The 27,912-nt window shown below is 39.7% G+C and overlaps 1 protein-coding gene and 1 long non-coding RNA gene across 2 annotated transcripts in view; one reads left to right on the top strand and one right to left on the bottom strand.

Annotated features, from left to right (window-relative positions):
* Positions 1–27,851, top strand: part of fbn2b (fibrillin 2b) — a 76,712-nt gene extending 48,861 nt beyond the window's left edge. Inside the window, exons 25-65 of the mRNA XM_026913208.3 lie at positions 326–451; positions 648–776; positions 931–1,056; positions 1,382–1,507; positions 1,672–1,794; positions 2,105–2,230; positions 2,319–2,444; positions 2,618–2,740; positions 2,910–3,032; positions 3,777–3,902; positions 4,018–4,140; positions 4,422–4,544; positions 5,098–5,259; positions 5,615–5,683; positions 5,855–5,980; positions 6,848–6,973; positions 7,072–7,221; positions 7,815–7,886; positions 7,971–8,096; positions 8,246–8,371; positions 8,500–8,625; positions 8,832–8,948; positions 9,624–9,752; positions 10,464–10,583; positions 10,704–10,829; positions 11,016–11,168; positions 11,360–11,425; positions 12,532–12,651; positions 12,829–12,948; positions 13,578–13,700; positions 14,427–14,558; positions 15,099–15,224; positions 17,050–17,256; positions 18,234–18,359; positions 19,317–19,439; positions 19,552–19,668; positions 20,537–20,665; positions 21,541–21,660; positions 22,583–22,814; positions 24,277–24,433; positions 25,076–27,851. Of these exons, the coding sequence (XP_026769009.3) occupies positions 326–451; positions 648–776; positions 931–1,056; positions 1,382–1,507; positions 1,672–1,794; positions 2,105–2,230; positions 2,319–2,444; positions 2,618–2,740; positions 2,910–3,032; positions 3,777–3,902; positions 4,018–4,140; positions 4,422–4,544; positions 5,098–5,259; positions 5,615–5,683; positions 5,855–5,980; positions 6,848–6,973; positions 7,072–7,221; positions 7,815–7,886; positions 7,971–8,096; positions 8,246–8,371; positions 8,500–8,625; positions 8,832–8,948; positions 9,624–9,752; positions 10,464–10,583; positions 10,704–10,829; positions 11,016–11,168; positions 11,360–11,425; positions 12,532–12,651; positions 12,829–12,948; positions 13,578–13,700; positions 14,427–14,558; positions 15,099–15,224; positions 17,050–17,256; positions 18,234–18,359; positions 19,317–19,439; positions 19,552–19,668; positions 20,537–20,665; positions 21,541–21,660; positions 22,583–22,814; positions 24,277–24,433; positions 25,076–25,450 (5,501 nt within the window). The 3' untranslated portion in view covers positions 25,451–27,851. The remainder of the gene's footprint in view (positions 1–325; positions 452–647; positions 777–930; positions 1,057–1,381; positions 1,508–1,671; positions 1,795–2,104; positions 2,231–2,318; positions 2,445–2,617; positions 2,741–2,909; positions 3,033–3,776; positions 3,903–4,017; positions 4,141–4,421; positions 4,545–5,097; positions 5,260–5,614; positions 5,684–5,854; positions 5,981–6,847; positions 6,974–7,071; positions 7,222–7,814; positions 7,887–7,970; positions 8,097–8,245; positions 8,372–8,499; positions 8,626–8,831; positions 8,949–9,623; positions 9,753–10,463; positions 10,584–10,703; positions 10,830–11,015; positions 11,169–11,359; positions 11,426–12,531; positions 12,652–12,828; positions 12,949–13,577; positions 13,701–14,426; positions 14,559–15,098; positions 15,225–17,049; positions 17,257–18,233; positions 18,360–19,316; positions 19,440–19,551; positions 19,669–20,536; positions 20,666–21,540; positions 21,661–22,582; positions 22,815–24,276; positions 24,434–25,075) is intronic.
* LOC128319164 (uncharacterized) lies at positions 2,921–3,897 on the bottom strand. The gene is made up of 3 exons (XR_008302595.1): positions 3,759–3,897; positions 3,359–3,575; positions 2,921–3,060 (listed from the first exon to the last, which is right to left on the bottom strand). It is a non-coding gene; the product is annotated as an uncharacterized LOC128319164 (long non-coding RNA).
* Positions 27,852–27,912: the final 61 nt, after the last annotated feature.

The following is a 27,912-nucleotide window of genomic DNA, read 5'->3' as shown; positions in this document are numbered from 1 at the left end:
CATCATAGAGAAACAGATTGGCTGTTAATAAGAAAAAGCATTTACTAAGTTTTTACAGTTAAATAAACAAAACTTCTCAATTCACGTAGAACCTTTCTATACTTAGATTTTCAAAATGCTTAAATGAAGGGTGTCAGAAACTTCCAAACCTAATTAGATTAACAATTAATATGAACTGATTAATGATTACTGTTTGTAATAAATAGTTTTAATTTTATTGTAACAAGAAGCACAATCAGGCAAGTTGTAGATGTACTGCAGTGTAACTCTGCTTCTTCTGTCTCTGTCACACTCTCTCTCTCTCTCTCTCTCTCTCTCTCTGTAGATGTGAACGAATGTAAAGTGTTTAAGGGCCTGTGTACACACGGAACATGCCGGAACACCATCGGCAGCTTCAAGTGTCGCTGTAACAACGGTTTCGCGCCGACCATGGAGCAGAGGAACTGCACAGGTGGGCACACACACATACACAATTAGTTTTTTTTTTTAATAAAAGCTGCATTTTTTGTGTAAAACCAAGATACTTTACAACATGCCACCCCCCTCTTACACAGACACACACACAATCTCTGTCAAGATATTTCTAAATCGATTTATCTCTGCTTATTTGTCTTCTCTGTATCTTTTTCTAAAATATTCTTTCTTAGACATCGATGAGTGTGCTATCTCTCCGGACCTATGCGGTCAGGGTACGTGTGTGAACACACCAGGCAGCTTCGAGTGTGAGTGCTTCGATGGCTACGAGAGTGGCTTTATGATGATGAAGAACTGCATGGGTGAGAGACACACACACACACACACACACACGTTCATTACCCTGTATATGCAAGTTTGTCTGTGAAAATGTATAACGTCTGTCATCCACTCTCATCTCTCTCTCTCTCTCTCTCTCTCTCTGTCTGTCTGTCCCTCTCTCTCTTTCTCTCTCAGACATTGATGAATGTGAGCGAGATCCCCTGCTGTGTCGTGGAGGTACATGTCTGAACACCGAGGGCAGCTATGAGTGCGAATGCCCCCGAGGTCACCAGCTCAGCCCTGAGGGCTCTGCCTGCGAAGGTAGAAACAGCCGATATGTCACCACATCACACGCAGTTCATTCTCCTCATGAGGAATGTGCATGTTGGTAATGCATTAAGTAAGGAATAAAACACTTGGAGGTGTGCAGTTATAGGAAAATAATCAACAACAGGATAGTGTGATCTGACACGACCTGATCAGCGACCTGATTTGAAGTGGATTTATTGTTTTCTTCCCAAAGTTGATTATTTTCCATTTAATTATCTATTAAAGAATGACAAGTCATACTTTTTATCCATTTATAGTTACGTAAATGTGGTGCAGTATCTCTGAAACAAGAGTCTCTCCTCTGTTAACCCTTTAGATGTGAATGAGTGCGAGCTGAGTGACAACCTCTGCAGGAACGGCAAGTGTGTGAACATGGTGGGCTCCTACCAGTGCTCGTGTAACACAGGCTACCAGGCCACTCCAGACCGGCAGGGCTGTGTGGGTGAGTGACTACCAATCACACTCCTACACCACACACACACACACACACACACACACACAAGACCTGGAATACAGTACATATTTACACATCTAAAAGCAGCAAATCCTCATTTGAATGTTTTAGACAGTGAAAGTGTTGTTGATGATCTTTGTGTGTTTTGGTAGATATCGATGAGTGCACAATCATGAACGGAGGCTGTGATACACACTGTACAAACTCAGAAGGCAGCTATGAGTGCAGCTGCAGTGAGGGATACGCCCTGATGCCTGACCTCAGGACCTGTGCTGGTAATCACACACACATGCACACACATGCACACACAAACATAAACAAACATCCATGTACACTGAATTCCTGATCTCAGGATCTGTGCTGGCACACACACACACACACACACACACACACTCACATATACAAGCATACACAGACCTCCATGTACTCTGAATGCCTGACCTTGGGACCTGTGCTGGTAATTACACACACACATCCATGTAATCTGAATGCTTGACTTCTGGACCCAGGCAGTAATGGTTTTGTAGACACATGCACACATACACACACACACAGTGGCCCGACCTGTCTTTTTTCTCTGTTCAGACATCGACGAGTGTGAGGACACTCCAGATATCTGTGACGGTGGTCAGTGCACCAACATCCCCGGAGAGTACCGCTGCCTCTGCTTCGACGGCTTTATGGCCTCCATGGACATGCGCTCCTGCGTGGGTGAGAAAACACTACACACGCATACACGCAAATATCATGCTCTGTTTTTCCCTCACTGTCTGATACTCATGTGTGTTTGATTCTCAAGATGTCAACGAGTGTGACCTGAACCCCAACATCTGTCTGCATGGCGAATGTGAGAACACCAAGGGCTCTTTCATCTGCCACTGCCAGTTGGGATACTTTGTGAAGAAAGGCTCTACTGGCTGTACAGGTATGTGTGTGTGTGTGTGTGTGTAGTTTGCTGTCTTTAGTTGTATGTGTGTGTGTTTATCTGTCATTGTAAATTTCTCTCTTTTTTCCATCCACTTAAATGAAAACTATTATATTTTTAAAATCCACTTTCACTGCGTTTTCAGTGAATTGTTTGTCTTTGTTTTAATCTAGATATCAACGAGTGTGAGATCGGTGCTCATAACTGTGACACGCACGCCGCCTGCATCAACATCCCTGGGAGCTTTAAATGCCGCTGCAGGGACGGCTGGGTGGGAGACGGAATTAAATGTATAGGTGAGGGACTGTGCTAGAGAATACGGCGAAACAGAATGGACCTTCTACACACTCTTCAATCAAAAAAAAATTCTATTCCATTTTAGAGCTACCTACGAGCTCCTTTTCATCTCCAGTTTCTCTGTGAGCTCTAACCCTGTGGTGTGTGTGTGTGTGTGTGTGTGTGTAGATATGGATGAGTGCTCCACAGAGGACCACAGCTGTAACCCCAACGCTGAGTGTGTCAACACTCCCGGCTCATACCGCTGCGCCTGCAAGGAGGGTTTCAATGGAGATGGCTTCTCCTGCTCTGGTACAGGAAACAGAAATGACCACCTCCGCTGAAAAAAAACAATTCTTCCTGTTTCTAATTGCTTCCATTAACCATTACAATCATTATGCACTAATGGAAAATGGTTAATGGACACCATTAGGCCAATTCTGTTTAGGAAACTAAACTTTTACACATGAAGAGAGAACTTTACAGCCTGATATTGCTTGGTGGATCACAGGCAGCAGTTAAGTTAAATCAGCCAGTCACAAGGTTGACCATGTGACCTCACCACCATTTCACTTCTGCTGCTTATGACAAAATACTGACATTAAATACACAACATTATAATTTAGCACCATAACTACCAACTAGTGGTTAGGCCAGAGCGCTGTCACCGCTGCGGCCCGGGTTCGATTCCTGGCCAGGGAACCAACACTAGCCACTGGGGTTGCATGCAACAGTGCACTCTCAATGCTGGTAACATTGGGGAGGGTTGTGTCAGGAAGGGCATCCGGCATAAAAACTGTGCCAAATCAAATACACAGACCAATGATCCTCTGTGGCAACCCCTAACAAGAGCAGCTGAAAGAGGAACAACAACAACAACAACAGTCTAAATACATTATAGCATTAACATTACAAAGTTACCCATTTATTTTAACGAATGTTAATGTGTGAGGCTATGTGATGTTACAAAACTAGCCAAAAATTAATATTTACACATATTTTCTACAAAATGCTGTTTAAGTTCCTGAGATGACTCACTCTGCTTTTGTCTCTCAGACACAGACGAGTGTGCAGATAACGTGAACCTGTGTGAGAACGGCCAGTGTCTGAACACTCCTGGAGGCTACCGCTGCGAGTGTGAGATGGGTTTCACTCCTACTGAGGACAGCAAGACCTGCCAGGGTACACACACACACACACACACACAAACACACACACACACACACACACACATACACACACACATTTTTTTATGAATGTACAGCACACACTCACTATTTTTTTTTTATACACATAGACATAGACGAATGCAACTTCCAGAACATCTGCGTGTTCGGAACGTGCCAGAATCTGCCTGGGATGTTCCGCTGTGTGTGTGACGATGGATACGAACTGGACCGCAGTGGAGGCAACTGCACAGGTGAGAGGAGTTACTGCAGGTTAACACACTGGACTTAGGGTCACTGTGGAGAGCAATACACATCTCGTAAACTCGAAACTCTAATATGATTAGAAAATTTCTATTTATTTTGTTACATTTGTGCTGCAGTTTGTTTTTGCGAAACACATACACTTACACATGATCTATAGACATAAGTGGTGAAAACCTGAAGTGAAATACATATTCCACACCAGACAACTCACATGTCTCTCTCTCTCTCTCTCTCTCTCTCTCTCTTTCCCTCCTTCTCTCTCTCTAAGATGTGAACGAGTGTGCTGACCCAGTGAACTGCATTAATGGCCTGTGTGTGAACATGCCAGGAAGCTACATGTGTAACTGCCCTCCAGACTTTGAGCTCAACCCCACAGGAGTGGGCTGCGTGGGTAAGCGTGTCAGTCAGTCAGTCAGTCACATCACTGAGCCAAACAGCAGCGAGTAAAATCTCACCCTCACGCCTTAAATCAGTCACTCTACCCATATCATGGTGTTAGTTGAATTTAGACTGTTTTCAATATTATAATCAATCTATAAAACACAAAGGACAACCCATGCACAGAACTGGAGCTAGTCATTTGGATTTGTCATAATTTATATACAGAATTTATATATATATATAAAAATATATAAAAATTCAGTAATGCAGAATATGCTTCTTTATAATCAAAGAGACATTATCATAGACATTATCATTATCGTTCCCACTTAGTGTGTAAAACTGCAACATCAGCCGAATTTATCAGCCAACAATATGAGGCACTTTGACAATTATCTGCACTTAGAGATTTTTATTCAAAGCACTAACAGTTTCTCTGAGAATGACATTAGTTATAAAAAGGCATGCATTGAGCCATTGCAAAGAATTTGCATTTGGGTTACCTGGATTTAAATGTCTCTGTGTGTGTGTGTCTTTCTGCCACTTTGTCATTGTTTCTCTAGACACACGGGTGGGTAACTGTTTCCTGGACACACTGGATCGGGGTGATGGAGGCATTTCATGCAGCGCTGAGATTGGAGTGGGCGTGTCCCGAGCCTCCTGTTGCTGCTCTCTGGGCGGAGCTTGGGGGAATCCGTGTGAACTCTGTCCCCCGATCAACTCCAGTACGTCCTTTCAGCTGCTCATGAGCACAACTCACCACCAGCATCTACCAAAAAAAATTATAATAATAAATAAATAAACACGTAAATAAATAAAGTCATTAAAATTGTAGGAATTTTATATTTTAAACTAGTATTAAAGTTAATAATAATAATAATAATAATAATAATACAACTTTATTTATATAGCACATTTCATACATTAAAATGTAAAATGTAGCTAAAAATTAGATCAGAAAGTCATATGAGGTAGGTGTATGAAAGGCTAGTTTAGGTGTGTGAGTGCGTGTGTGTGTGAGTGTTGTGTTATTTGAAGTGAAATTCTGAAGGAATTTTAACAAATTCTCTGTCTATGTAGCTGAATACAAAACTTTGTGTCCTGGAGGAGAAGGCTTCAGACCCAACCCTATCACAGTCATCCTGGAGGGTAAGAATGTGTGTGTGTGTGTGTGTGTGTGCTCCGAGTGTCCTTGCTGTATTAATTTGTGTATATGTCTGCAGTATCCTTGCTGTGGCCGTGACTGTTGACTGCTAATGGCTTTACTGTCTCCACTCTGATGCGTGCATTAATAACTCCTCTTTCTCTCCTTCTGACCAGACATAGACGAATGCCAGGAACTGCCCGGTCTGTGTCAGGGGGGCAACTGTGTCAACACATTTGGCAGTTTCCAGTGTGAATGTCCTGCCGGATACTTCCTCAACGAGGAGACGCGCATCTGTGAAGGTGACAGTGCTAAAAGCCATTCGCCTCACTCCCGATATAAGTTCATGATTAAAGGAGAAATCATCCCAAATTTCAATATTCCTTATACTTACACTAAACATTTATAAACTTACGAAGTGACTTAGAATTGATCATCACAACTTTGCAGTCAAAATCTCTATTGGGATGATATTCTTTTAATACATTCTTTTAATGACATCTATAATAAAATATATGAATTAACAACCCATGGGACAAGTTTCCTATAGGTTTCTTGTAGCGCTCTTTTCCTACAAACCAGGATGTTTGGATTACACATGATGATATGATCATATTTTTGGATCCTACATTTTTTTTTTATTAAAATGAGGCTTTATACCAACTGTAACCAATCAGACCTGAATAGGTGATTTTATCACTTGATTTTATCACTCGCTTTCATGAAAAATGAAGAACGTTTTGAGTTCATTAATGTGAAATAAAATTGATCGGTGTATGTCTGACTTAGCCAAACATTAGACAAGTATATAGTTAACATCAGTCAGCTATATTTATTAGGGATATATATATACATTATTCTCCTACCAGGTGGACAGGCCAACATTACACTGTAGGATTAGTCCCATTTTGATTAACTTTCTTCTCCTCCTAACAAGCATGAGTAAAAGTAGACAGCGTGAGTAAAATATTTTTTCCTTACCAGCTGTCAAAGCTGTAGCAGCCTACCAAAAATCAGTAGGAAACATCTGCTTGTAAAATAGAGTGCAGACAGGACTAAAACCTCAGCAGTAGGTATCTCAAAAAACAGAGTGTATTTTGTACTGGATTTTTTTCATGAGTTGAGATACAAAGAACCATTATTCTTTTATTGCAACTCTGCTCTTCCAGACATTGATGAGTGCTCAACCCACATCGGGATCTGCGGCCCAGGGACGTGTTACAACACGCTGGGCAACTACACATGCGTCTGCCCTCCTGAGTACATGCAGGTCAACGGAGGCAACAACTGCATGGGTAAAGCGTTGTTTACCAGAAAAACAGGAATCTAACTTGTATGTGAAGTATGTATTGTCATTTCATAAACTTCTGCGATGTTCTCGGGCATTTTACAGACATGAGGAAAAGTGTGTGTTACCATAACTTTAACGACACGTGTGAGAACGAGCTGTCCTTTAACATGACGAAGAAGATGTGCTGCTGCGCCTACAATGTGGGCAAAGCCTGGAACAAGCCGTGTGAGCCCTGTCCGACTCCAGCTACCTGTAAGTGTCCATATTGTCCTCACACTCAGGAATAGATAGCTGTCTGTTCACTAGTTAGTAGGCTTGTGCATCATTTTAGACTTTAGAAAATCCAGATAAACAAAGGTCAAAAGTCACAAGCACAACTGTTTCACAAAAATGGGTCACCCATAACAAGACAGCCAACAGTGTTACATCTTACAACAATTATAAATCGTCTCATGGATCTTTAAGAAGCTTAAGTCATTAGAAGCCTTTTTAAACAACGGATTTTAATTTGGAAACAAAATGGGTGCCTAAGCTGTGATGTTGTGTTATGGTGTTAAGTTAGTCACTTACATTTATAGACAGATTCAGTGGAAGCAGCGGTTTGATTTGCCATGTTTATGGAATGTTTTGTGGTCTGGGGAACAGAATTATGGGAACACGGAGTCACGCAATGCCTCATATTTGGCTGAAATACAAAAGCTCGGAGCATTTTATGAATGGGCAGTGCACAAATGCTCCCTAAAACAGCTGCCAAACTAGGGACCTGTTTAGAAGGCAATAATAAATACTCTTAATTTCCACTGCAGTCTTTTATGCACTAATATTTGTGTTGCTGCTTTGTGTAGCTGAGTACGAGCTCCTGTGTGGGAACCCAGCTCCAGGCTTTATCATTGATATCCACACTGGAAAACCCATCGGTAAGACACATAGTGGAGTTCTGTAACAAGAATTATAAATTGTCGTCACATGATGTGTAAACTGAAATGTGTGGCATGATCCAGATATTGACGAGTGCAGGGAGATTCCTGGGATCTGTGCCCATGGAGCGTGCATCAATCAGATCGGCAGCTTCCGCTGCGAGTGTCCTATGGGCTTCAGCTACAATAACATCCTGCTGGTTTGTGAAGGTATACACACACACACACACACACACACACACACACACGCACCCCTCCCAAACTATTCCATAAGTAGACACACCATGTTCTATCAGTTGATAGTTTTATCTCTCATGACTGATTGTACCTCTTGTTGTTTGTCTTTTTTTCCTTCTCAGATATTGATGAGTGTAACAGCGGGGACAACCTGTGTCAACGCAACGCCAACTGCAACAACATCCCCGGCAGTTTCCGCTGCGAGTGCTCTCCCGGCTTCAAGCTGTCCCCCAGTGGAGCGTGCGTGGGTGAGTCCTATGCTTACAAAAGCCACATAGAGGGCACCATTTTATATAATTATGAGTGAGGTAGTTTAGCAGCACATTTAATGTTTGTTTGTGTTTGTGAAAGTTAATGCCATGACTCTTTCCTGCAGACCGTAACGAATGTCTGGAAATCCCCAATGTGTGCAGCCATGGTGAATGCATCGACACACAGGGCAGCTACCGCTGTCTGTGCCACAATGGCTTTAAGGCCACGGCTGACCTCACCATGTGCATGGGTGAGTGTGTGTCCACGTCCTCAAAAAAAAAAAAAAAAGCAAAAACACTCTCTTCCTGTCTGTGACTTTGGATTAGACTAATGCCCTTCAGTCCTGCTTTTGTTAAACACTCATGACGCAGATCAATAATAAGATAATGAGATAATGACCTGAATGCATGTTTTAATCTTTCTCTGACCTTCTCTTATTCACTCTCTCTTCACCAGACATTGATGAGTGTGAGAGACAGCCATGTGGAAACGGGACGTGTAAGAACACCGTGGGCTCCTATAACTGTCTTTGCTTCCCGGGCTTTGAGCTCACACACAATAACGACTGCATGGGTGAGTCTCTTATAAGGGTGACCTAAAACATTTATATATACATGTTCCATCAGTACATTGTCTTATTAATAACCATCAAAAGATAATGCAATAAAGCATCAGTGGTACATATATGCCAGATCCAGCCCCAAAACAACAGGAAACCTTAGCAAACAATTCTTAAAATTGCACATTTAATCATTAGGGATGTGGAAAGTCTTAGCATATTCTGCAAACCCATGCTATTTGAATTTCTGCCAGCGTGTAATCTGCCATTGTTTATATGTGACTAATGTCTGAAAGGATGGAGGGTATCACTCTCACTATATATGCACTGATTTCTAAAGCTGTGGATGATTATGCAATGAATAAAACACAACACATGGTGCTGCTGTAGGAAAATAATAAACAACGGGGTGGTGTGATGAAGTGGAGTTACTGCTTATTTTCCTATAAAAGTAAATCTTGAAGTGTTTTATTCCTCATATAACAAGCAATTTGCCAACAATATAATAATATATAATAATTTTCATTTTTAATGAATGCCACATCATCATTAAAATCATTTTATCCATTTATAGCTACAATTAATGTTAAACAAGTTAGTTCCTGTTCTCACTTGTTATAGCAGCTATACACAGTGTCTCTGAGTGTTTGTTGTGTATCTCTAAGAGTAATTTTTGTGTCTCTGTGCAGATGTGGACGAGTGCACTACTCTGGCTGGTCAGGTATGCAGATACGGTCAGTGTATCAACAGTCTGGGCTCCTTCCAGTGTCTGTGTCTGGAAGGCTATGAGCTCACCCCTGACTCTAAGAACTGCGTTGGTAAGTCAATAACATTATCATACCTTCTACAATATACAATGCCTCATTTACCGTACCATTCTGTGCAAAAGTATGTATCCCCCATGGTTTTAGGAAATGTTTTTTTTTTGTTCTTTGATCATTTAATGAAACATACAGCCTAGACAACTAAGTCTCAGTCAGCAGTCATCTTTAATAGCAATGATCTTTAAAAACACAGCAAGAAAACTCAGGATAGAAAGTCTGGACTTTTTAAAAAAATAAATCTGAAAAGATTTAAGTAACTCTGTCATTTTTGGAGAGGCATGAATCATAAAGATTCAGAAATGGAAGCAGCACAGACTCAAATACATAACCAAAGAGAATAATAACTGTTAAGAAAAACTGACAGATATTCACAAAAGTCCAGAACAAACAGCAGAGACATGGAGGCATCAGAAGCAGTGGGAAGAAAAGCCCAGTTTTGTATCACTTTGAGAATGATCATTTAGATTTTTTTCACTCTGAATATCTGTTCCACTTTCATTTCTTACATGGGATAGTGCAGTCAGTAAAAGCTTGCATTTTGGATTCGTTTCAAAGTAAGAGTGCAGAAACTTGTAGAATCCCCTGCATGGGCACTGCTAAACTTTTGTTTTGTTTTGTTTTTTAAAATAAAACTTGAATTATTATTTCTACACTTTTGAAATCACAGTTTGCCGTGCAGTTTGTAAGGTGTTATTTTGCTTGCAGACATTAATGAGTGTGTGACGTACCCGGGCACCTGCTCGCCTGGTACGTGCCAGAACCTGGACGGCTCGTTCCGCTGTATCTGTCCTCCGGGTTACGAGTTGCAGAACGAGAACTGTATCGGTGAGCCTGCCTCTATCCGCTATGTAACACACACAAGATTAGGGGAAGCTCTGGTTTTCATTGTGCATCTCTCTCTTTCTCTCGCTTTCTCGTTTTCTCTTTCATATAATTTCTCCTCAGACATTGACGAGTGTGAATCTCAGCCCAACCTCTGTCTGTTTGGCCACTGTGTTAACACACCGGGAAGCTTCCAGTGTATCTGCCAGCCAGGTTTTGTTCTGTCTGATAACCGACGTCGCTGCTTTGGTGAGTGCAACCTTTTGCACGTTGCACATTTTAGATGTTTTAGTATCAGTTGTGATATTGGTAAACGAGTAAGCCATATAACATAGCTACAGAAGCTGTGAGGCAGTGTTGCCAACTTATCGACTGAGATTTGGCAACTTTTTAGACCCCTTCAGTGACTTTTTTGCCCCGTCATCTCTCTCTAAGACACGCGCAAGGGCTTCTGCTTCACACGTTTCGAGGCCAGCAAATGCTCCGTTCCCAAACCTCAGAACATTAGCAAGGCTGACTGCTGCTGCAGCCTGATGCCCGGGGAGGGCTGGGGTGACCCGTGTGAACTCTGCCCCCAGGAGGGCCAAGGTACTGACTCTCACAGCTGGCTACACTTGCTGAACATCCTGAAATTAAATCAGAATTCAGAAATAAATAATAAAAGTAAATGCAATGTTGGATATGTAATCATATATACACTATATACTCCTAACTACCTAATTTACACTGACTAAACAGTTCCATTTTAATCCTCCTCATGTTCTCTTGTCCCTGTGCAGCTGCATTTAAACAGTTGTGTCCCTATGGTCATGGAGCTGTGCCTGGACGAGGGGAAGGCCGTGTGGGTAAGACGCATACCTACAACAAACTACACAATACACTTACATGTATAGAAATCACAAAACCTAACAACAAAAGCAAACACTAATTTGCCATTCAAGTGGTTAAAGTTGGGAACACCGTTGCTAGGCAACAGGGAAATATGGATGCTATGCAGAAATTAGGTAATGACAGAATGTAATACAAAAGTAGAGCGAAAGTGAAAATGAGAGGAACTGTCTGGAATTGTAGCATTTTCTGATGTGCTTATTAAGAAAAGTTTCCAAACTTCCATGTGAGAAACATCAACACTGCAACTCATTACAACTTGTGAACTGGTACATGAGGGATATTCTTGTAAATACTGATTAGTGAACACATCAAAACATTTGCATGTGACACACACATAATTTCTTTGCTTAGAGGATTAATTGCAACACCATACTGGAATACGATGCAGGGAATACTCCAATATTCTCATTGTCCCCTGATCACAATAGAGAAATTATGGAGAAAGAATGAAAGAAATCATGGAGAAATCCATGCATTTTTAAACTAGCACATCTTAATCTGGGCATACACTACAAAATGTAGAGTTCAGAATGAAAGGCTGCAGACTGCTTGCTTTTTCCATTATAAATTGACTCAAATAGCATTCATTTAAAAAAATTATAGTTTTAAAAATTTTGCAGCAAGTTTAGTAATCATTATCTTGACAGAATGGACAATGTAATGTTAGCTCTTGGTAACTGGCCATAGAGATCATTTCTGGGCCAGAAAAAATTTAAAAAGTAGCAGCATCCATTGCAAGACAGTATTGCAAATTATAGTTTTTTTTAAAGGTATCTTTAAAACTATAAGATGATTAAAGGGCTAGAAACACTTTAAAAATGACCATCTGCACGTTTAATGTGTTTATTAAAGTGTAAGATACAAAAATAAGATACTCAGATACCAATTCCTCTTTGTATGAAAACAAACTATAATAATAAAGGTTTATTATAAATAAAAGTTTATAAGAAATTTTAAAAAAAATGCCAAAGCTCCTGACCTGGAAATTCACTTCCAATTCTGAAAATTTGTCACTTTTGTGTGTCCAGTATAACACACCAAGTCTTTTTCCCTTGTACAGATATGAACGAGTGTCTGGATAACCCATGTAAAAACGGCGTCTGCATCAACACTGATGGCTCCTTCCGCTGTGAATGTCCCTTCGGCTACAACCTGGATTACACTGGAATCGAATGCGTGGGTGAGTTCATACACACACAAACTCATACGCACAAAAACATAGATGCATACACACATATAACATACACGGCATACAGCGAACATAACAAATGCACACACGAACACATCTCTCAGAGACGCCTAACAAGAGGCACACGATGCAGATCATTAGCATGACGCTTCTTTCTTCACGTTTTAGATACGGACGAGTGTTCGATCGGGAACCCGTGCGGTAACGGCACCTGCACTAATGTGGTGGGAGGCTTCGAGTGTTCCTGTCAGGAGGGCTTTGAACCTGGGCCCATGATGACTTGTGAAGGTGTGTGCACCCAAAACATTATGCCATGTGTCTTATAATAATAATAATAATAATAATAATAATAATAATAATAATACCGTATAACACTTAACTGAAGTTAATCACACTTGAATAAATGAGTGAGTTGTGTAACATTCCCTATATAAAAATAGATTTAGTAATGTAGGAAAATGGACAAAAATTCTATACATTATAAGATTTACAGGCAATATATAATGAAACTGAAATACATTTTAGTGTTTGGAATGAAAAAAGTGCTCGAGACATTTGATATGTAGTTTAACAGCATAGGCTTGAAATGTAATCTATTTCTTTATTAAATGACATTGACATTAAAACTGCAGCTGCAGCAATAAAGTGTTTTATAAACACTCTAAAGCAAAGGCATGTTTAATATTAATACTGTTATTATACAGAGGTAACTGGACAAAGACTCTAAAGCAATATATGTGCAGGATATTATTTGGAAACCAATTATAAGCAATAACATCCATCCAGAAATCACTTAATATTTAAAATAGTAATAAGAAATTATACATGTGGACATTCTGTGAAAGGTATATTTATAAACTGGGACTCGACAGAGGCTGCTTCACAGTTGTTTTTTTTTTTTTTTGCCTTTTTTTCAGATATTAATGAGTGTACTTTGAACCCGCTGCTCTGTGCCTTCCGCTGCGTGAACACGTTCGGCTCGTACGAGTGCATGTGTCCCGCAGGCTACGTGCTGCGGGAGGATCAGAGGATGTGTCGAGGTGAGAAAATCCACAGTGCGTTACGAGAGGCCATCGTCTCTAATTACCACCCCACAGGGTTAACACACTGTCCTCGTGTTACCATAACACATCACTGTTTTCACTTATTTAAGTTTTAAAACTTAGTTTTAAAACTTTGCTTGCAGTAATGTGCATGAGTTTGTACCAAACCATTTATGGATGAAAAAAGCAATGCACCTATTTTATATATTTTATCATTTATGTGAAATGGGTGTATAGGGGACAGTGTTATAGAACATAGTCAAATTTTGTTCTGACTCAGACCTTCTTCAGACCTGATTTTATATAATGGAGTATATAACATTTGGTAGGGTATATCAGGAAGAATAGGGGTGAATATTACATAAGGAATAAAAGAGTTGGGGGCATGCTGTTATAGGAAAATAATCAAGGACATAGTGGTGTGATGCGGCTTGACACAGCATGAATTAGTGTTCCCACGGCACATTCTGAAGTGTTTTGTTCCTCTTATCCACACATTCAGAAAGGAAGATGCAAATTTTTGAACTTATCTCATTTTGAATTTTCTCATGCTTAATGTCTTTAATATTTTTTGTTGGAAATCAGTGAAATCTAACACACTAAATATCTTGCTGGTATAAATTAAATTTCTTCATCATTTTTCCCTAAGGTATGCAAGCTTTTGCACTCAGCTGCATTTTGCCGTTTAATGTTCTTAATCTCTCTCTCGCTCTCTCTCTCTAGACCAGGATGAGTGTTCGGAGGGGCTGGACGACTGTGAGAGCAGGGGCATGGTCTGCAAAAACCTCATCGGCACCTTCATGTGTATCTGTCCACCGGGAATGACTCGACGCCCTGATGGGGAGGGCTGTATGGGTGAGTGCGTGTGAGTGAGTGTATGTGTACGCATTTTAAGAGGAGATCAAGCAAGTGCTGTAGAATTAAGGGACGCATGTAGCTTAAATGTGAAATGACAATAGCGTATCATCCCAGCGATAATGAAAAGCACAGTTTTAGTTTCCTCTTTTCTGTGAGTGAAAAATTCTGACAACATTCCGATATCAACTTATAAATTTGATTCTATCCAACAATTTCGACTTTTAGAATTGTCAGTACCATTCTGTAAACAAACACTGCTGCACTGCTGCATTCGAACATAGAAAAAGAACAGTCTGTAAAGAAAAGAACAATAACTCGAGTGTTTAAATCTGTTTTTGGATGTACAGTAAATACCGTAAATAAGTCTTGAGTGTTATTAATAGATATTATATTGCATAGGTTTCCCACTAAGTTACAGCTTTTTCCATCTCATTTTCTTTACTTCGGTTTCTCTTCACTGTCTCTTCGCTCTCGACCACCCACTCATCTTGACTCACTGTATCCCTCGTTCCCCTCCTCTGCATGTCTCCTTGGCAGACCTGAACGAGTGCAGAACCAAGCCTGGCATCTGCAAGAACGGCCGCTGCGTGAACACAGTGGGCAGCTACCGCTGCGAGTGCAGCGAAGGATTCGAGCCCAGCTCCACAGGCACAGAGTGCATTGGTAAGAACCTGCCATGAAGGAGCACATAATCACGCAGAGCCGCACATATGCTTTCACTATAACATGCATGACAGCCATAAACAAATCTGTCACCATCAAGCCTGCGTGTATATGATGAGTCTCAAATATGTGAGTCAAAAATGCAGCCTACAGCACACCTCCACAAATGTTATCTAACATACACCCACACAGAAACACTGACAAGTACAAGTACAATAACAAGTTTGCAAAACTGTCTAGGAATTCTAATAACATGTCCATGCTGGCAGGTTTTTCTCTCCAAGATTTATCTCATACACATTCTGTAAATTCACACACAGTGAAGAGTGTAAAAATTCATATCAGTGTATCATACTTATCACACAGCTACAGTGATTCAAGACTGTGTGTCGGGTAAAAGTTGGGAACAGGGTTATTATCATTAATAAAAACAGGTCCTGAGACTTGAAGGATTTCAGTGCTTTAAATTGGGGTCAATTTTAACTCCTTTTATAATAATAACTTCAGAGAGAAAGTAGCCTAAATATAGTTGTGTAAAAATAAAAATCTGATGTACAATATTAAATGTGTGACTTGAGCTACAGTTGTATTTAATACATTAGTGGAAATGGTGGCTAGCAGAGGACAGAACGTGCCCTAGGAATATGTAAGGAATAAAACACTTGGGAGCATGCATTTTTTAAGAAAATAATCAACAAGGAGTGACGTGATGTAGCCCTATGCAATGTGGAGTTATTGTTACCATGCCGAGGTTGATTATTGTCTAATAACCGCATGTCCCAAAGTAGTTTATTCCTTTTATACCACAGCAATTTGTCAACAATTTGTTATAGGATGCTACATTATACTTTTTATCCATTTATAGTTACGGTTAATGTTGTGGAACATTCATGAAATGAGTTAGTTCCTGTTATTACTTACATTATAGCAGCCATAAATTGTTGTTTCCTCACCAAGTGATCTTTTTTCTCTCTCTTAGAAGTTAATTAGACAAAAAAATGCAGCTTATATCACTGAGGAAAAAAACACAACCATCTTAGTCCTGAAGCCTTTCCTGTGTTAGAAAACGTAAAACAACTTTAAAAGTCACAACTTTACCTCTGACTGTTACAAAGCATTAACACTGGAGACTCCTTCCAAAACTGTTTTAAAACAAGTACATAAAAATACATGCCTACATGTCCAAAGACTCAATGAACCAAGTCAAACAAATACAGAAGACAAGAGGACATCATCAGGGAGCACACTCTGAACATTTTTTCGGTCCAAAAAAAAAAAAAACTAAAAAAAAACTAAAAAGCGCTTTCGCTATGAAATAGTACAGTAAGTAATTGAACCTAACAACTAAATGCTGAAAACTATCCTCAACTGAATACAAACCTTAAAATAATATAACCATCAAAACAATTTTCAAAAATCAAAACTATAATGGCAGTAGTTAGGAGGCACCATTTCCTGCTTGCTTCTTCATAGTTCTCTGTCTGTCATAGTAAAGGTGTGGCCTCCTATAATAGCCTTCGTATGATTTTGGAATTTTGGAATGATGCATACCTTAACTGGATGGATGTGTGCCAGCATGGGGTTAGATCACAGAAAGACAAGAGGATCTGGGTGCGATTATGTTCCCTTGGCTGCTGCAGGCTATAGATCAATAATATGAGAAACACAAACCACAACATCAAATTAATTAATCATATCATATGATATTGTCAATTGCATCTAGTCTAAATGATGGACATTTTTTTCTATAGACGCCAGAAAGCTGTTAACACTGAAATCACAGAGGTGCAAAGCTAACAATCGGATCATCTGTTGTCTTTTCCAGATAATCGTCAGGGCTTCTGCTTCACTGAGGTTCTACAGACCATGTGCCAGCAATCCTCCACCAACCGCAACAGCGTCACCAAGTCTGAGTGCTGCTGTAACGGAGGCCGTGGCTGGGGACAGCAGTGTGAGCTCTGCCCCCTGCCTGGCACCGTGCAGTACAAGAAGATGTGTCCACAGGGACCGGGCTACACCACCGACGGCAGGGGTGAGAGGGAAGGGGTAGTTACTTTTACAGGGTTATACTGCAAGGACATGTCAGTGGTGATGTTGCATGTCTCAACAGTACATGATCAATGGCAGCATGATATGCACGTTGCCATGGTAATAACATCATGTGTTGCACCAGTAATGTCGAATTTCTTATTTTTTCATTACTATTGCTTAACTAGCTCGCTTATCGTAGGCTGATCTGTGAGAAGCAATACTAAGTATTGCCATACAATCCCGATAACCTTTTAATTTTTCATTGTAGTACACGATATCTATGTTTCCCAAATGATCAACATGTGGTTTTAAGAAAAGTTTTAAGAAAACTTTTTAAAAAGTTAAGAAATCTAACACCTAATGGAAAGTTCTGATGGGTTTCGAGTCAGGTTTTTGTCAATGAGTCTCAGGACTTACATTACATTCTTAGGAAAAGTTCCACCCAACACCCTATAAAATCTGTGAAGGTATAAATGCACTCTTCTCTGTCCAATCATCTTTAAACTTGTTTTCATCATGTTTTTAAATACACACCAAGTTGTTACTTCACTAATCAGACCAGACAGTGTAAATGATATAAAATCTAAAAGTTAAGAACTTGTAAAAGCCATGTCTGTGAAAGCTCTCCCTTTTCTGATCTAATGTCTGTAGCCCTGTCGCTAGTCTCTGGGCAGATGAGTTGTCTTAAGCTAAATAATTTACATCAATGCCTGTGATTGGATAAGCCACAGCCAAGGATCTACTACAGAAGTCAAGCTGATTCATGTTTAGAAAACTGGAGTCACTGATCTATGGCTAATTGCATTGAGTGCCGCTGCCACTATATTTTTTCAGTACATTGCTGGTCCACTTCTGGGCCACAGTCTGCCATCTGTGGGGAACCAGTGAAGGTTCTGTGTAGAATCCAGTAACATAAAATAGCTTTTTCATGATGTCACTCATGGATTTTAAACTGAATGCGACTCTTTGTTTCCACAGATATCAATGAGTGTAAGGTTCTGCCCAACCTGTGTAGGAATGGCGAGTGTCTTAACAGCGTGGGATCCTTCCGCTGCCACTGCAACGTGGGCTACACCAACGACTTCAGTGGAACCTCCTGCATTGGTACAGCCTTCACATTTCACTCAGTCATTAGGAACCTAATCATCATGAGCCCAGCAAAGATCTCTAGATTCTTGGCGTGTTAAGGTCATGTCGGGAATTACCATAATTATTGATTAAGATTGATTATTGATTAAAAAGCCATGTTTGTCAAACTCATAACTGCCAAATAGAAACTCAGTATTTTCTGAAAGTTCCTACCTGACAGTTGTGAAACCTCTTTATAAAAAAATACAACCAAACAAAAATTTTATTTATTATGTACACTTGAGTGCAAATGTTTGCACACCATTAGGACACAGTAAAACATAACTAATTTTAATTTATAGCAACATGATATGTACGTTTCACAGATTTTTCTTTATCACAAGTAACAAAATGCTCCAATAGTGTACTGTATGTTATGCAACCTTTTGCACTCCATTGTACATACATATTTTAACTCATTGCTTATCATTTCCTACTAACGACCCCACAATACATGGTATGGTTTAGCTTTTTAGGCTTTAAAATTTAGATTTCAGTCTTAAATCAACTGTACGTGTTAGCTGGTGTTGTGCTGTTGCCATAGAAACGGGTAATGTCCAAGTCCAAGGAGATAAACAGCTTTAGATAGAACCTCTAAGCTGTTATCTTGAATTAACTAATACCACGTTTAACTTACTTTGGAAGTGAAAAATAAAACATGATGGAATAAAAACATAGATACCTCCATATTTGTATTTTGTTAGCAACAGTAACTGTTTCATGTCAGCTAACTGTGATGAGTAATGTGTATTTACCTCCTCAAAACAGTGAACTGTATAGTGAATATTATAGAATTAACAAGTTGTTATGTTTGTATGATGATTGATCTAAAGCAAATACTAGTAAAATACTAGAAAATGACCAAACTGTCCTGAAACTGAACACAAATGATGATAACATTATATCTTGATGTTTGTTTCCCCTGTGTTTCAGATTTGGACGAGTGTTCTCAGTCTCCCAAGCCATGCAACTTCCTGTGTAAGAACACAGAGGGCAGTTACCTGTGCTCTTGCCCCCGAGGGTACATCCTGCAGCCAGATGGAAAGACCTGCAAAGGTGAGTTTCCCCTTCTGCATCGCCTCACTGCATAAATAGATTCGTGATGCAGCATGTAGAGTTCATGAGTGCGAGTAATGTTTTATAAATGATGTGACATGTTGACACCCAGACCTGGACGAATGCTCCACCAAGCAACACAACTGCCAGTTCCTCTGTGTGAACACCATCGGAGGCTTCACCTGCAAGTGCCCCTCTGGATTTACTCAACACCAGACGGCGTGCATCGGTAAGCTTAGCTCCATCCACAGTAGCATATGGAAATGTAGTGTACTACATAGATTCTGTGGTATGGGGGTATAAATAAAAATCCCTGTGTAAAGTTGAGTTAAAATATTTAAATGTGAGTCCTGGGTGAGTGTAAGAATGGTCAAAGATATAAAGTAGTGTGCAAAAGTCTTAGGCATATGCAAAGAAATGCTGTAGAGCAAAGATGCCTTCAGAAATAATGAAACTAAATGTTTCATTAAAAAAAGCAGTAAACAGTTATAAACGAAACAAAGTCAATATTTGGTGTGACGATCCTTCGCGTTAAAAAAAATAGTAGTCTCAGGTACAGTTTGTGCAGTTTTATAAGGAAATGAGCTGTAAGTGTTACTGAGCATCTTGCAGAAGCAGCCACAGCTCTTCTGGAGACTTTGACTGTCACACTTGCTTCTTATTTTTGCAGTAAAACCCAGCAGCCTTCATTATGTTTTTTTGTCTGAAAAGTGTCTCTTATGTAATATGCTGCTTTCTTTACTGACATACAAACATTTTTCTGTAACATTTCATTTTGTGCTGGAAAACTAATGTTTGGAAAGTTTTTGTACTGAATCAATAATGTAGAAGTCAAAACAAAAATCTATAACAAAGCTTGTCCTAAAAAAAAAATAGGGTGCCTAAGACTTTTGCTGTATTTTGGGTAAAAAAAATTATCTGGGATTTTGATGTTCATGATAAAATGATTATATTGCCTTCTTGTGATTTTAATTGCTTAAGAAAGGGATGTAAATTTTCAAGGTCTGGTTTGTTATCATTGTTCTTCCTCTGAGTACTCAGATAAATGTCTGTACCTGAGAATCATGCAGTTCTGATTGTGCTTTTCTACACGGCAGATAACAATGAGTGTACCAACCAGCCGAGTGCGTGTGGATCCCGAGCATCCTGCCTCAACACCCCCGGCAGTTTCTCTTGTGAGTGTCAGAAGGGCTTCTCTCTGGACCCCACTGGACTGGAGTGTGAAGGTAATGCTAATACAGTAGGGCATTTAATGTCAGTGGTTAAGGAATCATCACCACAGGATGCAATGAGTGTCACTGACCTTTATAAACAGCTAGTAACTGATGCCAGATTAACACTCTCAGTGTGATCTGCTGTGGAAATGTCAGCTTTTGCCTCTATATTATATAGCAATTTGCCAGGAGATGTTTTCTGTGATGAAAAATAATTGCACATAATAAATTGCTTAACATGGTGGTTGCACAAGATACATCATTAGACTACAGGAAAAAGGACAGAAGCATCCTTGTTTTTACTCTTACTGAGAATTCCAGCTTATATGAATATGCAAATTACACTCTCCCCAAAACTTAAATTCCCGTCCCCTTCACATCATAAACTGACGTAACATGGCCTTCATTTGCATATTGGAACATGATAGGCTTGTGTGTTTTATGATGCAGTAGCACTCACCTGTCAGGTGTTAAATACTAACTCCAATAAGATTTTCCAGTAAGATTTTCCGCTTCCTGCTCAATAGGGTGTTTATAGAGCCTCTATAACAATTCTAAAGCTCGCTTTATAATTGACATAGAAACCTTTTGTAGGTTATTGTTTTTTTTTTCATGAATACCCAAAAAATTCCATTAATATATTGTTTATATTAGTCTAAAATTTTCTATCTGTTTAGTGATCACTCAAAATTAAGATCTTAAATTACATTAAATTCACATTGAAAAAGTATTTGAAAATTTGTGAGTTTTATTTGAGAATACCTATTACCCTGCTCATTCCCCTACAAAGATTCATTTTAATATAGTTTAGGGTGATTTATAACAGGTCTGTTGTGACAAGTGTTATAATAAAATCTAAAAATGTAAAAACTCTTGTGGCATTGCAGATGTGGACGAGTGCACAGGGAACCACAGATGCCAGCACGGATGTCAGAACATGCTGGGTGGTTTCCGCTGCGGCTGCCCTCAGGGCTACGTTCAACACTACCAGTGGAACCAGTGCGTGGGTGAGTGTCCTACAGCACAGCTTCTCAAACCACCTCTCAAATCAACCAACTAAACAAATATGAAACATTCAGACAAAGAAATGTAAAAACACAAAATGAAAGATATCTATTAACATTAAAATCATAAATTCCATGTGTTTGTTGATATGTACAATAATAATTACCTGACTGTCAGTTACCAGATTATTTTTGGCACCATGTAAATACCATACTAAGATATTTTATATCTTTAATTAAAGCTGTTATCAGATTTCAAGAAAACCATTAAAAACATGTGGATTTCAAGTCAGTAATCAGATTGTATACTATAATGTATACTGTTAATCTGATATCAAACATAACACGGTAGAGAAGATATTAAGTTCGGCTCTTTAGGCTTTAATTTTTTTTATTCATATATTTGATTTTCATATATTTGAATTATATACACATAACATAAAATTAACAATATTAAATAGTAAGTTTTTTCTTTGGTGTATTTAATAAATATACATTTTATCCTTGTTTTTTCCTTTGTTTTGAAATTGCTAGCGGTATGATTTCAGTTTTAAAAAAAAAAATCAGAACCCTAAGATTTCACATGTCACAAATCACAAAAACACAGATACAAGCCCCAAGATAATAAGACTTGTGTCTTATTATCATATTACTGAAGTGCATATTAATATAGTGGCTCAGTTATTGCCAAAATCTTTTTTGAAGATTAATTTGTATGTAGGCTGAATAATTTCATGAGCAGAGAAAATAAGTTTCTACTGAAGTGAATTACTATATTTATTGACTCACTTGTTACAATTTCATTTCATGTACACTGCTAAACACTGCTAAAATACAACCTTTACCCTTTAAAGCATTACTCACTCTCCTACCTCCTACCTCTCTCTGTGTTTCTTCCTCTCACTGTTTCTCTCCACCTCTGAAGATGAGAACGAGTGTACCGGCAGTCAGGTGTGCGGCTCCGCCTCATGCTACAACACTCTGGGCAGCTACAAGTGCGTGTGTCCGTCAGGGTTCGACTTCCAGCAGAGTATGGGTGGTTGCCAGGACATTAATGAGTGCGGCATGTCTAGCAACCCCTGCACTTACGGATGCTCCAACACGGACGGTGGTTACCTGTGCGGTTGCCCCGGGGGCTTCTACAGAGCAGGACAGGGGTAAGACTGAAACAACCGACCCTACTCCACTTTCTCAAATTCACATTCACCTAAACATTTACTTTAATAGCTTAAAAGATTCAGTACTTTAAGGAATTTGGATATTAATGAGCCTATAATGCAATACTGCCACAGACAGAATATCAATATGACAAAAATAAAACAAATAAGAAATAAAAGTACATTAAGCCTGGGCAGTATGACAATATAATATTAATATTATTATAAATGATGTCATAATCTGCTTTTCTGAGATAGCTTGGAAATTGTGATATCTTTTTGGGAGTTTTAAAAATTAATTTAATTAGAAACTCACTGAAAGCAGCTGATTTGATGTTAAAGTGTGTGTGTGTGTGTATATATATATATATATATATATATATATATATATATAAAATCAGCCATAACATTAAAACCACTGACAGGTGACATGAATAGCAGTGATTATGTTGTTACAGTGGCACCTGTCAAGGAGTGAGAAGTGAAATATATTAGGCAGCAAGTGAACAGTCATTTCTCGAAATTGATGTTTTGAAAGCAGGAAAAATGGGCAAGCGTAAGGATCTTGGCAACTTTTACAAGGGCCTGATTGTGATGGCTAGACACCAGGTGCGTGTCCTGGTACACTTGGTCTGCAACAATATTTAGGTAGGTGGTACATGTCAAAGTAACATCCACATGAATGCCAGGACCCAAGGTTTCCCAGCAGAACATTGCCCAGAGCATCACACTGCCTCTGCCGTTTTGCCTTCTTCCCATAGTGCATCCTGGTGCCATCTCTTCCCCAGGTAAGTAACATACATGCACCCGGCCATCCACATGATGTACAAGAAAACGTGATTCATCATTCATCAGCTCCGTGGTCCAGTTCTGATGCTCCCGTGCCCAGACACCTTCAGTCAACATGGGCACACTGTCTGATCTGCACCTACACAGCCCCATACGCACCAAGCTGCCATACACTGTGTGTTCTGACACCTTTCTGTCACAGCCAGCATAAACTTTTTCAGCAATTTGTGCTACAGTAGCTCTTCTGTGGGATCAGACCAGACGGACTAGCCTTCACTCCCCACGCGCATCAGTGAGCCTTGAGCGCCCATGACCCTGTCGCCAGTTCTCTGTTTGTCCTTCAAACAACAACTTCAAGAACTGACTGTTCACATGCTGCCTAATATATCCCACCCCTTGACGAGTACCAGTGTAACGAGCTAATCAATGTTATTCACGTCACCTCTCAGTGGTTTTAATCTGATACGTGTGTGTATATATGAGCATGCAACGCTACTGTTTTGCTGGCAGTTTGTGAACAAACCTAAATATTGTGATACATATTGTGTATCATGGAAATGCCTTCAAGAATCTTGATATGATATTTTTGTGATATCACCCACCCCTAGTGTAAATCATTCACTGCCGTTTGTAGATTAGTGTTTGATGAAGTGTGATGTGTGTGTGTGTGTAGGCACTGTATCACAGGAGTGGGCTTCCAGGGTCAGTTTGGTTCTGAGGAAGACGAGGACAGCGCTCTCTCACCCGAAGCCTGCTACGAGTGCAAGATTAACGGTAACGGGGACAAAGGCAGCCGTCACAGACGCGACGCTGCAGACAACAAGCTGAAGGTGTGTTGCAGATTAAGCCCCTTTTATCTCTTTCTGGCTTCAGCATCTGATTCCACTTGTATTCAGTTTGTTTCTTTATGACTGGGCTTACAAGATAATATTATAAGAAGATATTGTTTTTCTTTATTTTTATTATGTTTTATTTTCTTCTGTATTGCTTTATTTCCTCCTTCCTTTCATCTATTTAACCTTCTTTTTGTTGCTTCTCTTCTTTCGCTCTTTTATTCTTTAATCCTTTCTATCTGTCTGTCTTTTTTCTTTTCTTTCAATCTAGAATTAATTTTTTTTTTTCCTTCCTATTTTTTCTTCATTCTTCCTTCCATTCTTTTGCTCTTCTATCTCGTTTCTTTATTTATGTATCATTCCTCCTTGTCTACAATATCTTGTCTTTTTTCTCTGTCTTCTTTCTTTTTGTCTTTGATCATTTTTTCATTCATTCTGTTCTTTCCTTTTTCATTTTCCGTTATTCATTATTTTTTTACATATTTTCTTCCTATATATCTCTTTTTTTCTTTATCTATTTCCCTTCTGTCCTTTAAGTTTTCTTCCTTCCTTCCTTCCATTGTTTATTTTACAGTGGCTGTAGCGATGTCTGTGCATTGACTCTCTGTCTTTAACCCCCATCTCATTCCTGTGCTGCAGGAGTCCGTGAGCATGGCCAGCGTAGACACTCAGAACTCCATCCCCATGAACCTGTCTCTGGCCTCACTGCAGAACAGAGAGCCGCTGCTGGAGCTGCTTCCAGCCCTGGAGCCTCTGGAGCACCATGTCCGCTACGTAATCACTCACGGCAACCAGGCCGAGCACTTCAGGCTGCTGGAGCGGCGTGACGGTAAGACGATTCTGCGCTTGGGCCGTAAGGCTCCCCCAGCCGGCTCCTACCACCTCGAGATCGCCTCCCTGCCCCTGTACGGCCCACGCCAACTCCGCCAGCTGGAGGACCAGCACGACACTGACTACCTGCTGGGGGAGATCGGAGATGCGCTGCGCATCAAGCTGCACATTTACCTGCACTGAGCGTTCTCCTGACCTTTGACCCCAGTCCCTACACTTTAGAGCTTTATTATGCTGAAGAACTGTCTTCAATCACCACCCACCTTTTTTTTTTACTTATTGTCTCCCCCTTATACCAAAGCATTACAGTCAAGCCAGGACAGGCATGAAGACAATCAGAAAGCTTAATTAGCCACAAAGGCATTTAAGCCATTAGTGACAGATGAAACTGTCAAAATGACCAAAAAAAGGACTAAAGCTGATGCCCAAATCTATTCCCTCTAATCCAAGACAATCCAGTACTCCTCTTAGATCTTAAGGTAGCGACTATATCAGCCTGTAAATGCACATACAGTTAAATTGTGTCTCATAATATTATGTAATGTATTGAACGTATGGCCAGAACAACCACTGACCTTTCTGTAATCTCAGTGAACACTGGGGTCAAAGGATATTTCATTCAGTATTGAGTCATTCATAAACAATTGTACTGTTGTCACGAAGGACTGCAACAACAACCATGTTTCAGGTCAAAATGGAAGTCTTATCACATCAAGGCTGGTCAAGCCTGCTCCTCTAGGTCTGCCTAACCCTAGTATTTAATTCTGGACCTAATCCAGCAACTACACATCTAGAGCCAGTGTTGGATCAGGGTCGGAACTGAAATCTATATAAAGGTGGAGCTTGAGGAGTAAAATTGGCCACGCCTTAATAGTGTCACATACTGCTTTTACCTCTTGAACAAGTGGTTTCCGGTCCCAGGTCTGGAAGTTTCAGGAGAATGTTGCATCTGCTACCATGTCGTAATACCTCAACCATACAGATCTTAAAGGTGCAGTTTGTAATTTGTGAAAATCATATCATTTTAAAGGTACCTTCGAAAAACTGTGAGTCGCAATAGTACCATGTAATGAATCGGTTGTCAGGCTTTACTTCAGGCTACTGTTTACATTTTTCTGGCCCAGAAACAAGCTCCGCCCCAAGTCAAAGCCATTTTCCTTAAATGCAGCTTACAAGGAAATCATAGTTTCATCAGAGGGGACAGGATTCAGGTGTAAGCTTCTCTATGTTTTCATTGTCATTGTAATTCACCTCACAAGTTAAAAAGTCACTAAAAATTACAAACCGCCCCTTTAAAGGCATCATTATTATGCATCAAACCTGCTTTTCATTAAATCAGGGAGCTCGACATGCAACATGGCTACACACAAGCAAATAAAGCTGTTCTGCCATTAAACCTTAAACACTATAGCGGTACAGTAGCTGATTTTTCTGACACACTCCAGACCACATCACACACTTAACCATGACATTTATTAGCTCCCATTCTTGTTTTCTCTCAAGGAATAAAAAGGTGCTAAATGTCTCCACCAGTGCTACAGAAATGCAGTCTCAATTTACAGATTGCAGTCGTGATCTTTTCATCAGAGGTTTTGTGTTTGTCTGTTTTTTTGTATTGTCTCAATGCTGAAAACCAATATTATCAAACTCGCTTTTCGAAAATTAAATTGTATATTTTAAGTGAAATGTAGATTTTTTTTTTTCAATGTCAATCTTTTTTTTTAAGCGCATCAAGGCTGACAAACCAAACAGAACATGCAGTAGATTTAAGTGCTGTTGACTTTGTTTTCATAATTAATAATGGCTTCTTGACTGCTGCCAGACACTGAGTGACACCCATCACTGTTTACATGGCGACATCCTCTATGTGACACTCACCGAAATAATGCCAGCGTGGTGTTAGTGTGAAGTGGGTGTATCGAGGACCTGCACATTCAGAGTTATTGCACTGTTTCTGGTGCAGCCTGACTGCAGTGTCTGATCCTTTCTCTCTGGTGCTAAAAAATCATTACATCTTCAATCCTGAACATCAAGGTTACTGCACTGTAAAAAAAAAAAAAAGAAAGAAAAAACAGCCTGAGCTATATTTATGCATAACCATTCGTCTAACATGGGAATTTGTATACTTTACATGGGAACTTTGTATACTTTTGTATCTTTTTTTTGTAATGTTTTTAATCATAATTTTATTTGCCACTACATGTAAAAGAATGAATGTGCGTGTGTGTACTGTATTTCAACATCATTAGCAAACTTGAAATATCTCAGTCATCGTCACGCTCTCTGAACTGAACGCATTTCATCAGTGGTGCTCATGATGGTTTGGCATGACAGCCAACAGCTAACACTGTTTCTCTCTCTCTCTCTCTCTCTCTCTCTCTCACACACACACACTCACACACACACTGCAGTATTTTTGTGAGCATATAGGAATGAGGCTGTATCTGAGCATCCACCACACTCTGGAAATCAAAGAATTCTTAGAAACTTGATCAGTCACATCGGTCATATCATTCCATTTTTTTTAACAATCTGTAAACCACAACAAATGGCAATAAAGCAATATGGGTTATGTTTTTAAATACTTTGGTGTATGTGTGTCAGTTCCTTGGCCATGGAAACCACATTTTATCTAGAATATCTGG

This window comes from Pangasianodon hypophthalmus, chromosome 11 (assembly GCF_027358585.1).
Source record: "Pangasianodon hypophthalmus isolate fPanHyp1 chromosome 11, fPanHyp1.pri, whole genome shotgun sequence".
Classification (NCBI taxonomy): domain Eukaryota; kingdom Metazoa; phylum Chordata; class Actinopteri; order Siluriformes; family Pangasiidae; genus Pangasianodon; species Pangasianodon hypophthalmus.
This window is presented reverse-complemented; position numbering and strand designations above follow the sequence as displayed.